Source organism: Theobroma umbraticum, unplaced genomic scaffold (assembly GCF_002168275.2).
Source record: "Theobroma umbraticum cultivar Fairchild unplaced genomic scaffold, ASM216827v3 scaffold_204.0, whole genome shotgun sequence".
Classification (NCBI taxonomy): domain Eukaryota; kingdom Viridiplantae; phylum Streptophyta; class Magnoliopsida; order Malvales; family Malvaceae; genus Theobroma; species Theobroma umbraticum.
The window spans coordinates 2144725-2157116 of record NW_018397267.1 but is presented as its reverse complement, the minus strand read 5'-3'; the positions used below and the strand labels follow the sequence as shown (position 1 = coordinate 2157116).

The window sequence follows — 12392 nt, the reverse complement described above, 5'->3', positions numbered from 1 at the left end:
AAATTTGAAAAATAGTTAAGTTGGGCCGAGCAGGCCCAACGGGGGTGCCAAGGCTAGAAATTTTATTAAATTATATAAATGAGGACTCTTGAGAAAATTTTGATAAAACTGGAGCCTGTCATTGTTCTTTAAAATAATATAAATCCGCTGAAAGGCTCCGGGTGGCGAGGGCGTGCTTCTGAGTGAAACGACGCCGCTCCGCAGTGGTTTTTGTGTTTCCTCTAATAGTATAAACCGACTCTTTTCAGTTACGCATACGCGCAAAGTTGTAAATGGCGAACAAAGAGGGGGGAGAACAGCACCAACAACAACAGGTAGAAGAAGAAGAAGAAGGGCCGCCGCCAGGATGGCAATCTATTCCTCCTCCGCAACCGCCGCCATCATCTGGTATCATTATGCCTTCAAAACTCTCTCTCTCTCTCTCTCTCTGATTTTTAGCGTATATCGTGGAGAAAACTAGATCAAACTCTGTGACCATACCTCGAAATTAGAGATACAATTATGTTGGCTAATTTATTTATACAAATTGATAAAGTTTTGGAATTCAATTGGGATTCTTTAATAGTTGCCTTCTTTGATACTTGGCCTTGGTACGAATGTGTTATCGAATTATGACGACAAATAGAATTGCAACTACGATCAAACTCTATGACTCAAGAGCTGGTCTTGATCTAGAATTATACATAAATTTTGTTTTCTTGAATTGTTATCTTCTATTTGCCTGCATAATTCCATGGCATTTCACTTTCTTTTTTAAAATAAAAGTTCTTCCCTTTCCTCACTTTGCTTTGCTTTACTTTTGCCATTATGGATGCAGAAATGGCTCAAATGGTTTGTGGTTCATGCCGCCAATTGCTTTCATATCCAAGAGGAGCCCGGCAGGCTAAATGTTCATGCTGTGAAACAGTCAACTTTGTACTTGAAGGTACTTTTTTTCTCTGTTACTCAAAAAATATATAATTGGTCTCTACCCCAGATTAGTAATAAAGCTTTTTGTTTTTTTGTTGATTGGTTTTTCCTCCTGTTTCTCTATCTTCTCGCCATTGTTTTAAGATAGCTTCCATGTTCGTTTTCCCCCATTACTGACATAGCACAAATCATAGTTATTAAAACTCATGGGCTTTCAAATGGACAAGAATAAATATGCAATCTAGGAATTTATTGTCAATCATCTGATAACACTACCCTACGTTTAGCAGCGCATCAGGTTGGACTGGTTAAGTGTGGCAGTTGTGCGTTGTTGCTCATGTACCCGTTTGGAGCTTCATCCGTCAGATGTTCCTCTTGCCATCTTGTGACAGAAATCGGGGTGTGCAATATTTGTTTTTCTTGCAAATTTATATGTTGACTTGCTTGCATCAACGTGCACGTGTGTGTGTGTGTGTGTGTGTGTGCATGCAAGCGGAGCAGATTGTTATTGCTGCTGTTTTTTACATCACCGAGATCAGTAGACTGATTATGTTGATTTCTTTATGTCTAGGCACACAACAGGCGCCCTCCCTGGTCTGTACAACAGGGGCATCCGACGCCTCCCAAAGCTGTGCATTAAACTGCCAATACCTGTCTGATCTATTAATTTTGGAGCTACCTTTATTTATCTGGATGTTTAGTTGAATTATCAATGTAGAGAAGTTACTGCTGATATTGTCTAATGAAACTTCTAATCGATTTGGATGTGTTAATCAAAGTTAATAGAGCTCTTAATATATATGTTTCTCCCTCCCCACCTCTCCGCTCTTGGCATGAACCCCGAAACATGAATTTCTTCCAATACCATTCTGTACTCTTGTCTTTTTTATTACTAGTTTTATTCTTTCTAATTTGGTAAGGGATGCATTGAAACTCAAAAGAAATCATTTTTTACAACAGTTTCAGAGCCTTAAAGGGAAGATGACTCTCGATGGCCTACAAGTAATTAACTTTGGTTTTTGTGTTTATGTTCTTAAGTAGAAATGCATGGGAAGTTTTAAATGCTGTAAATCAGAAGCTACACATTCCAAAGGATGAAAAGGTTATCTGAGTAAGATGTTTTCTGTATTTGCATTTTGAAACAAACCTTTCAATCTTCAGGAGGGAAGTCTTCATCCGACCCATTGTCCAGAAAAGAACCTAGAGTTTTCCTCAAAATGCTGAAAGTTCTGTCATCCTGCATTTTGCCAGAACATATAATGGTACTACAGCTCTTGAAGTCAGTGGGAAAGTAGATTGTATTCAACTACTGGATTTTTTATTATTTAATTACCTGTTTCTTTTTCTTCAAGGACTCCTCCAACTGAGCAATTTTATCAGCACAGAATTTCTCTTGCTCAGATATCAAGTTCTTCTCTTTTTTCCCTGATACCAACCAATGTTAAATTAGTAGAATCAGGTGTCATTAAAACAGAGGGAGAGAGATTTTGTTGCTTAGTGCTCACTCAATTGTTCATATCGCACAAACAGCCTTTCTTTGTCTTCCTCAAATCTGGAAATAGTATCTGTGAAACAGTATTTAGAATCAGAGCATCCATCCACATAGAACTAAAGTAGTTCAGGAGGATCATGAACTACAAATTCTGAAAGTTTAGTCCAAGTGAGGAAGGAAACGAATTGCTTAGACGAGTAAAGCTATACCAGTATCAGTACCACCAGGCTCAGGCATGATTGACAACAATGTGAAGATCTATCTACACTACAGGAAGAAGTCCTGGGCTATTTGATAATTCACATACCAGTCCCAATAGCTAGAAGATTTTCATTTATTATATAATTTATAACATGGCAATCATAAGGTTTAATTATTGTACCGAATCTTCATGCATTATGTAACTCGACAAGGAAGTAGGACGACACTAGTTTGAACGTGTTTATCATGTCAGCAGCAGTTGAAAAGTTGAAATAAATTAAAATTTTATGTATGAGGCTACTAGTAAATGAAGATACAAAGCATTACTATACATTCTAACAATTTATCCAATAAGAGTACCTTTCAAGGCCTGCAGATGGGCAGCTTTTTCTTTGCAGAATTTCTCATAAACCTCTTGGAACTTAGCAGTCTCATTCTTCAAGCAGTTTTCACACTGCGAACAAGCAATTACATTAGTATTTCAAGCTCTAAACCATTTATTAAATCCGAATAACAAATTCACTTTCATCAACTAGTTTCCTTGTTGAGCCCTGAGATCTCTATGAAGTACCTACCTCTTTTGAGCTCTTTGAAAGTGCCTTAGCAAAAGTTTGTCTATAGAAAAAGGAAACAGCAACAGTAAATTAGTGTATTTACATTAGGAATTGGCTTAAAAATTTGTTTCAAGGTTGGTTTTTTAGGCACTCATGTTTACCTTTCCTTCTCAAATTTGGACTTCAGTTCATCGAGCTTAGACCTTATCTCAGCAGCCACACTGTCACCGAACAATGCAAGTAAGAGACTAAGAATAGTAGCAGAAGTGGATAAGGAACTGGAAATGGTAAGGAAGGATAAAAATAACAAAAAGAATAATGATTAAAACAAATGAAACAGTTTTATTATTTCATTTTCTTCAAATTAAAATTAGTCATGAGAATGAAAGAGATATTATAGAGTAATTGCAATCAACAGTTCATACATTCATTCGATAAAACGTAATGATCTTCACATATCAGCTTAAATAAAAGAAAAATAGATAGGAAATAATAACACGGCACATCATTAATTCAAACCTCAATGCAGTAAAAATTAACACAGATCAAATTAAGAAACTATTTGATTTATGAACTCATAATCGCATATAAATTCTTCAAAGGTATGAAATCGATCCATCAAAATCATACATTAATTCGAAAAATAATATTTACTAGCTCGGAAAATTGAGAAAAACAACTTCATCTTGAAAACTATCGAGGAGATAGTGAAGAAACCGCAAACATATCACAGCTCTTACGTAAAATTGTCATTTATTATAAAAATTTAGAACCAAAATCGTTTCGAAAAAAGAGAGAACGAAATCAAAATTTATATTACCTAGAAATCGTCTCTTCGTTCTTCTTTTGACCGTCCTTCTGTGCTTTCTCTTTGATCTGTTGCAGTGCCGACATAATCCCTTTGAGATCGCTGCAATTTACACCAAAATTTCCTCAATAAAATAAAATCTTCAACAAAGAAATAAAGAAAACACAGGAAAAACAGTTGTTGAGAAGAACGACCTGGAAAGATCGGGATCGAAATCATCGACAAGTCGGGTTTTTGGATCCGATTTGACTAGCGAGGACTCGGATCCTCGCTTTTTGGTTCTGGCTTTGGTTGTTGACATTGTTTCGATTTTTTTTCCTCTTTGGAGAAATTTGAAATTCAAAATCGAGGTAGGGAGAGTGAGGTTTTTTATGCCAGAGAGTACAAGTTTTTCATCTCGCTGCGACCTGGAAAACGAAGAGGTTTGGCCGTTTGGGAACTGGCAATGTCGTTCTTGTTGGGCGCTCATTTGGCGCTTCTTTTCTCTCAATTATTCAAATTGGCTTACGTGTCATTTAGGAAAAAAACTTTATATACTCGCATATTTTTAAAACTTTTTTTACCATGAAATAATTTTTTTAATTTTTTATTTAATTTTAAAACTAGATATAGTATTTATTCTTATAGATGTCGTAAGATTGTTTTTCTTTCCTTACACTTCTTCATTGTCTTTTTTTTTTTTACATATAATACAATAATTTATATTTGATACACTATCAATAGATAATATCATTTAATCATAGAATGTCATAATATAAATATATAAAGATAAATGTTTACAAAATTTTTAAAATTATGAATATTTATTTTTAAACTTTCACAATTTTTAAATTTATTTATTAATAAAACGGGTAACATTTGATTTTGTGACTATGTATTAAATTTATACATTGAAATGTATCAAATATGAATTTTTAATTTAATTTCTCAATCTCTAAAAATTCAATGCATTTCATTGAAAAACAATTTACTGCAAATTTGAGAGAGCATACCCATATTCCTTCAAATATTTTCATAATAATAATTAAAAAAAGTTACGTATGTATTTAGTCAAAAACACAGATTTAACAAAAACTTTAAAGAAAACTCGGATAATTTTCTCAACTAGATTAATCTTAATTTGTAAATTCTTTTTTTTAACAAAATTATAGTAACGAGATATTAATGTATCGTGAGTTTTCTTTTTCTTTCTCTTTTTTCATTTTTTATTAAAATTGTTATTTCGTACAACATTACCAATTTGATGTATAAATTTCCAAAAATTAACAATAACAAGTCTAAACAATATCTGGCTTAATCTACAGCACCACAATTATCTTTTCTAACCCACTGACTTACATGTCCTCTCGGTTTCCTCCTGCCTGAGTTCCAGTGCTTACTGGTGACCTAGTCGAAGAACTACTGGAATTTATTTCTGCAGTATAAATTTATTTTTTTATGATTTTTGTTTACTTTTTTATATTAACATGTTAAATATTTATATTAAAAAAATCAAAATTTAATATAAAAGTATATTAATTTTTTTTAACTTTGTGAAAATAAAAGAAGAGACAAATATTTTATAAACATAAGTAATTTTAAAGAATTTGATGCATTTTTTTTTTATGTTTCTATCATTTTACATATAAGTTGGAATACCTACAAACAAGTAAAAGGCATAGCAATAATTATTATTTTTTATATATATTTTGAAATGACTTAAGTGAATAGGATAAAGTAATTATTAGTCTCATGTTTGAACCTTGTTTTTTATATTTATGGTTCAACTATGGCATTTTGTATAGTGTTTAATTTAGTTAAGAATTTTTATTATTTAACCAAATATACTACTAAATATTTTACAATAAAACTAAAGGCTAGAATTATAACCAATATTGAGTTGAAAAATTTATCTCTCGCAATTTATTTTGTCAAAAACTTAATCCATATTTATCAAAATTAAGTGTTTAAACTCATATATATATATATATATATATATTGATTTGAGCACATCTCTGATTTAAATTATAAAATACTATAAAGCTCTCTCATAAGTTTAAATATATCCTTGGCCAGGCAAACTTGATCGCTGAGTTTTTCAAACCCAATTCCTGAAAAATTTCTCCTAAAGTCTAAAGCTTGCGGTCCATACGTGCATGTGAATACTGATTTAAATCCTTTATGGTCTACTCTAACAAATAAAGTAATTTTAGATTGTTACTACGACTAGTATAATTGAAACATAGAAAAGAAAAATAATGTGTGATGATTTAAAGTCAAGGGCTCCATGTATTTTGATTAGGGTTCATACATCACCCTCATTAAAATTAAAAGTTATTGCACATACACCTTTTCTCTATTGATTTGGTTATCATTTTATTGCCACAACTTTGTCTTTCTATTTCCTCATTTTTCATGATTTCGAATTTAATGTGCAGTGTATTTTTTCTTGGTAAGAAAGTGTATAGTTTCATATAATAAATACTTGTATAAGATTATTTATTTAATTTTTTTCTCTTATTCTTCTTTAAATAAAGTCTAATAGCTAATGGCATCATATTAAGACAATGAGGGTTAGAATACTACTAGATGCATATATTAATGTCGATGGCTTATCCTATTATTGTGTGATGGTAGTAGTGTGTTTTTCTTTTTCCCCTTTTAGATATTCACTTATACGCAAGTCTTAGAATAAATTTCATCAGTTAATAGGGCCTGGAGTTTCATATATTGGCATAATTCCTAGGCGTAACCGGTTAATTAAATGAATCCACACGAGCGTCTTTCATATGCGGATAGAGTGGTCAGATACATATGCAAAACGGCAGACAACACATAACAAGAGAAACTATTTTTCTTAAATAAGAAATATACTCGCATATTTTAAAAACTTTTTTTAGTATGAAATAAATTTTTTTAGTATTTTTATTTAATTTTAAAATTAAATATATTATTTATTTTTATAGATGTCATAAGATTGCCTTTCTTTCATTATACTTCTTCATTGTCTTTTTTTGCATTAAAAAAACTCTTTTTTATTATTTTTTTCTTTTAAAATATAATTTAACTATTTATATTTGATATATTGTTAGTATATAATATCTATACAATATTATTTAATTACAAGAGTGTCATTTCATAAATATATAAAGATAAATGTTCCAAAAATGTTCAAACATAAATATTTTTTAAATTATAAATATTTATTTTTAAGCATTCAAAATTTTTAAATTTGTTTATTGAGACGGGTAATATTTTGATAGTGCATCAAATATGAGTTTTTAATGTGATTTTTCAACTTTTACAAACTCAATGTATATATTATTCATTTAGAAGCTATTTTGCCACAAAATTGAGAATGTATACCCATATTCTTTCGAATATTAATTTTTATAATAAAAAAATAAACATATGCAAACCCTCCAAAGAGACTTCGTATATAGTTCATATGTTCAAAAGGAAAAAAAAAAAATCAGATTCCTTCATTTACTAGCAACTATCAATTTCATTTAATTCTTTGGTGGCGTAGCTCACATTATTTGAAACTAAAGTGTTGTAACTAAATTAATGCTTTTTTTTTTGTCACAGTAGTTAATACTTTGATGTACGCCTACTAATTAACATATGGTTTACCAAGTTGCATTCTTCTTTCTTCATGAAATGTACATCGGTACTCCACTAGATAAAAATCTTAATTTGTATCTTTTTTTATTAATTAAAATAGTTAATATTAACTGAATAAAAATAATTATTATAAATAATGTGATATAAAATTATAAATGAGAAAGTAAACAGAACCCAAAATATGGGGAGAAAAGTTCTGTTTAATATTTCTTATACTACTTGTAGTAAGGTCACGTCTTCACACCAGAAATTAAATTTGAGCCGCAAGTTTTTTGTTTTTCTCATAATGCTTATCATGAAATCTTAAGAACCACAAAGGCAAAGCGAAGCGTTGCCGTAGATGAATCTTGTTTCTCTGCTTTCTAAACCTCTCCTCTACAGTTCGTCGCATCGTGAATTACACGGAATTATCCCCTACCCCTTGTTTAGTCTAGACTCTAGAATTTGCCAATGTCTTGCATCGGTTGGACAGTCCAAGTTAAATACTCCTATGATCTTTGTGGATTCAACGGTCTAGAGAGATCCTGCTCTGACAGCAAAGTAAATACGACGTTGTTGGAGTGTTTGATCATCGAAAGATCTGGTGTGGGACCTATCAGGTCGTGCCCCTACGTGGAGCTGGAAAAAATATTGTTACCGCAATGGCTTACCCTTCTTGATCTGTAGCCATTTCATTTATGTCGATGGTCAGCTTGTGGGTCCCTGGACTAGAACTCTTACCGCTTCTACTTGAAAATGGTATTCCGGATAGTAAAGAAAAATCTTCCTCTTTGAAAAGGGCTCAATATTGACGCGTTTCCTGGCTTTGAAATTTTGCTGTGCGTGGGCTAAAAGTTTTTGCTTGAAAATTGGATTCGCAGTGTAAAAAGTTTACATGTGTACCTTACCTCATCAATTTGACAGTGTTAGAGCTGAGTACCAAATCTAGAATTCCAGATGTTAATGAAGCGTCAAGATTATGGACTAACCTAGAACCATCCTCTGTGGAAATTTTGAACAAAACTGATCTCAGCTCAGCTTCAAGAAGAAAATGTAAAAGAACAAACCGACAAAGGGTTACTCTTAACAACCAACAAAAATCCTGACGAGCTAATCAACCTGCAAAAAGCAATTTTTTTCTTTTACATTTTCACACTTTCACACAGTTTTAAAATAGTTTCCAGAGGTTTTAACTCAATGGTTGTCACTACCCAAGTCTATTATTACGAACACGAGACATGGTCTTCATTTGACACAATTTTCGTTAGGTGGGGTGAAAGAAAAGGAGCAAACGAAACCGTCGAAATCGCAATCAGACCACGGTATGTGCATGAAAATGTTTTATTCTGAGGAAAAATGTGAACACGAACAAAAAAACTCAATTGAAGGGCTTGAAGCGTGGGGCACAGTCCAGCAGAAAAATGAAAAAGCTGGCCTCCAACTTCGACAAACAGACAAATCAAACTGTGCTACTAAGGTTAGGTTTAGCTTTTACCCCATGGCCCCCACCTTAGCACCTTCTTGTTCAGGCTGTCTTCTAGAGGGGATAGCTCTTCCCATGTTTTTATTGCATGTTGAAACCAAGATCTGGATTGTTGCGATACTTCTCAGCAACCATCAGATATATGATGAACGTTGATCGATTCGTAGACTTAGGCACACATTTTTCTGGTGAAACAGAGAATAGCACCACAGCGGGTTTCCTGTCAAAGTATTAAAGTGTCCACGAGTCGGGGCCAGAATTCGGATATATTTTAATTTTTTGGTTTGATTTTAATGCACTTTTCCTTCTAGAAGTGCAGCAGAGCGAGATAATCGGAAAAAGAAATTCAAATCTTTTAAATTATTAAAAATTTGTTTTCAAATATGATTATGTTCCCAAAAGTGATCTATTCTTATTATAAAGTTTAAAGTTACGTTTCCTTAAATTATTCACACTCATCTCTATCCTCCAGCGAACTTAAAAAGAGATAATACGACACCTAGTACTTTATCATTTTATGATTTTAATTGTTACGTAAAATTTGTTAAGAAAATAATATCACAGCGTTGGTATGAACAGAAAATAATGATTAAAATTTTAAAAAGGTAAATGTGTAACATATGATTTACAAGCATTTTTATTAGAATGTGACGTTAGTTTTTAAAGTTATTTTTATGTAATAAAATGTAATTTTAAAACAATTACCTGCTCAGAAGTTTTTTTATTATTAAAAGTAATAAAAAAATTTTACCTTATTTTAATAGTTTAAAATAAATAACGAAAATATTTTAGAATTCAAATAAATAAATATGTTATTTATGAATAAAATAATTTTATATATAAATATACAAATTTAATATACATACATGTTAAGAGGTGTTTGTGTTTCGAGTTGGATCTATCGGGTTTTCTTTTCAAATTGTTAAGTTTGAGATCAATCTAATTTATTTATTTTATTATTAAAATATTATTTTATATTAATATTTTAAAATAATCGAGTTATATTTAAGTTAAAAAATTTAAATCCCGACTTAATTGAATTTGTTATGAAATAAATCTAAAAGAACAACTATAAAAGAAATATAAGAAAAAGTATTTAAAGGTAAAGAAAGTATTTAGGAGGAGAGAAGAAATCTTATTGAAGTGTGTATACAAATGAACTAAGGGAGCCTATTTATAAGTAAATAACTCTTTACAAGATTAAGATAACACTTAGATATTAGATGGATTATATCCTAATCTAATCTGATTTACATCAAATCTAAATCTAAATAATATAAATGGGTATTCATAAAAATATTCATAACACTCCCTCTTGAATATCCATTGTATTAAAAATATGTCTCATTAAAACCTTACAAGAAAAAAACTTCATGGGAAAAAATCCAAGTGAAGAAAAAAGAGTACATAATTCTGTTTAAGAATACGCTTTTAAAATACTACTTCATTAAAAACCTTATCAAGAAAAACCCAGTGAAAAAAACCTTGATGAAGGAAAATATTACAATACGTATTTTACTCCCTTGATGACTACATTGTAGAGATATTTAAAATGATGCATTCCAACTTTTCAAATGTTGTAGCAAAAAAAGGCTTTAGTGAACAAATCTGCTAGATTGTCACTTAACTGAATTTGTTGAATACTTATTTCACCCTTTTCTTGGAGATCATGAGTGAAGAAGGATTTTGACGGACTACGTGTTTTGTTCTATCGCCTTTAATATATCTTTCCTTTAACTGTGCTATGCAAGTAGTATTATCCTCATATAATATTGTTGAAATTTCCTTCTTGGTTGACAAGCCACATACTTCTCAAATATATCGAGTTACAGATCTTAACTAGACACATTCACGATTTACTCAAGAGTTGCTAAAATTTCTCCATATGTGAACAAGTAATCTGTCTAGGATCGAGCTTTGTGTGGATTAGATGAACATTCTGCATCTACATAACTAATTGAATTCGATTTTGATGCATTTGAATAATGTAATTCCATATCCATTGTTCCTTGGAGATATCGAAATATATGTTTAATTCAATTTCAATGTTTTCGAGTTGGAGAAAAACTATATCTTGCTAATAAATTCACAGCAATTCATATATCAAGTCTTGCATTACTAGCAAGATACATTAGTGCACCAATTCCAATAAGATAGGGTACTTCAAGATCAAGAAATTCTTCATTATCCTCACGAAGTTAAAAAAGTTTTTTTTCATATCTAATAACTTTACAATCATTGGTGAACTCAATGGATATGATTTCTTCATATAAAATTGTTTTAGCATTTTGCGATATAACTTGATTGATGGACAAAAATTATATTTGTCAAATGTTCAAACTAAAGACCCAAAATAAAACTTTACTTTTTTTTAAGGTCTTTCATCTCAAATTCTCTCTTTAAGTAATCCACGGCTTTTGATAATTCTTCAGGAGTTTCAATAATGTTCAAATCATCAACATAGATGGCAATTATAATAAATTTATATCTAAATTCTTTTATAACATTCATGGGCATATAAGATTATTTCTATAGCCTTTTTTCAATAAATATGCACTAAGGCGATTATACCACATGTGTCTAAATTGCTTTAATCTATATATATATTTATTTAATTTGATTTAACAAATTTCTCGAGAATTCAAATTTTATGCTTCACACAACTTAAATCCTTCAAGGATTTTCATATAGATATCGATATTAAATGAGCCATATAAATAGGCTGTAGCTATATTCATTAGACGCATTTCAATCTTCTCATATATTGCCAAACCAGTTAATATAGAATTTTAATTGCATACACTACAAAGAATATCTCTCCATCTTCAATACCAGATCTTTAAAGAAACCTTGTGCGACAAGCAGTGCTTTATATCTCATAATCTCATTTTTCTCATTTCATATTCGCACAAATACCCATTTATATCTTATTAGTTTTATATAATTTGATGTACGGACCACAAGTCTAAAAACTTCACATTTTGCAATTAAATTCAATTCCACCATAATTGTGTCTTTTCACATTGGCCAATCATTCCTTTGTCTACATTCTTCAATAAATAGAAATTCAAGATCCTCGTTTTTCTTTCATAATATTGAACTTTATATTATATATAAAATATCGTCAACGTTTATTTACCGATTCTATCTTTTCCCGTCATGACATAATTGATTGAGATCTCTTCACTTTCAATCATTTCAGGTACCGAAATTACTTCTTAAATTTTTCTCAATTATGTCAAGGGCCTCTTTTAGAGTTTTTACTTCCTCCTTTTGATCATTTTAAATATCTACTCTTTTTCTTTTTCGAAGATTTTATCTTTCAAACCGATTGGTTTCCACGCTTCTGGCGTGCCTTGTCCT

General features: G+C 30.9%; 2 protein-coding genes across 4 annotated transcripts; one reads left to right on the top strand and one right to left on the bottom strand.

Annotated features, from left to right (window-relative positions):
• The first annotated feature begins 119 nt into the window (after positions 1-119).
• Positions 120-1708, top strand: LOL2 (lsd one like 2). Of its 2 annotated transcripts, none has more exons than XM_021438711.1 (4): positions 120-387; positions 818-925; positions 1200-1309; positions 1481-1708. In XM_021438711.1, the coding sequence occupies exons 1-4, from the start codon at positions 273-275 to the stop codon at positions 1547-1549; spliced, it is 402 nt and encodes a 133-aa protein (XP_021294386.1). In that variant the 5' UTR covers positions 120-272; the 3' UTR covers positions 1550-1708. The 2 variants fall into 2 exon arrangements, with proteins under 2 accessions (XP_021294386.1, XP_021294385.1); XM_021438710.1 differs by having other exon boundaries at positions 1197-1309.
• Positions 932-4440, bottom strand: LOC110424187 (DNA ligase-like protein). 2 transcript variants are annotated; one of them, XM_021438709.1, is made up of 9 exons: positions 4159-4440; positions 3977-4066; positions 3318-3377; positions 3178-3217; positions 2963-3056; positions 2415-2474; positions 2243-2334; positions 2057-2146; positions 932-1082 (listed from the first exon to the last, which is right to left on the bottom strand). In XM_021438709.1, exons 1-8 carry the CDS (start codon positions 4431-4433, stop codon positions 2060-2062), a joined length of 798 nt encoding a protein of 265 aa, XP_021294384.1. In that variant the 5' UTR covers positions 4434-4440; the 3' UTR covers positions 932-1082; positions 2057-2059. The 2 variants fall into 2 exon arrangements, with proteins under 2 accessions (XP_021294384.1, XP_021294383.1); XM_021438708.2 differs by lacking the exon at positions 932-1082 and having other exon boundaries at positions 1806-2146; positions 4159-4439.
• Between the last annotated feature and the right edge of the window lie 7952 nt (positions 4441-12392).

What these genes read in the sequence shown, in the direction of transcription:
- LOL2 (XM_021438710.1), top strand. Translation starts at nt 273, where the DNA reads ATGGCGAACAAAGAGGGGGGAGAACAGCACCAACAACAACAGGTAGAA. An exon ending in AGTCAACTTTGTACTTGAAG is followed by an intron (nt 926 to 1,196) that starts GTACTTTTTTTC and finishes CCCTACGTTTAG; the next exon opens with CAGCGCATCAGGTTGGACTG. An exon ending in ATCTTGTGACAGAAATCGGG is followed by an intron (nt 1,310 to 1,480) that starts GTGTGCAATATT and finishes CTTTATGTCTAG; the next exon opens with GCACACAACAGGCGCCCTCC.
- LOC110424187 (XM_021438709.1), bottom strand. Translation starts at nt 4,433, where the DNA reads ATGAGCGCCCAACAAGAACGACATTGCCAGTTCCCAAACGGCCAAACC. An exon ending in TGTGCGATATGAACAATTGA is followed by an intron (nt 2,335 to 2,414) that starts GTGAGCACTAAG and finishes GGTTGGTATCAG; the next exon opens with GGAAAAAAGAGAAGAACTTG. An exon ending in CCTTGAAGAAAAAGAAACAG is followed by an intron (nt 2,147 to 2,242) that starts GTAATTAAATAA and finishes GGCAAAATGCAG; the next exon opens with GATGACAGAACTTTCAGCAT.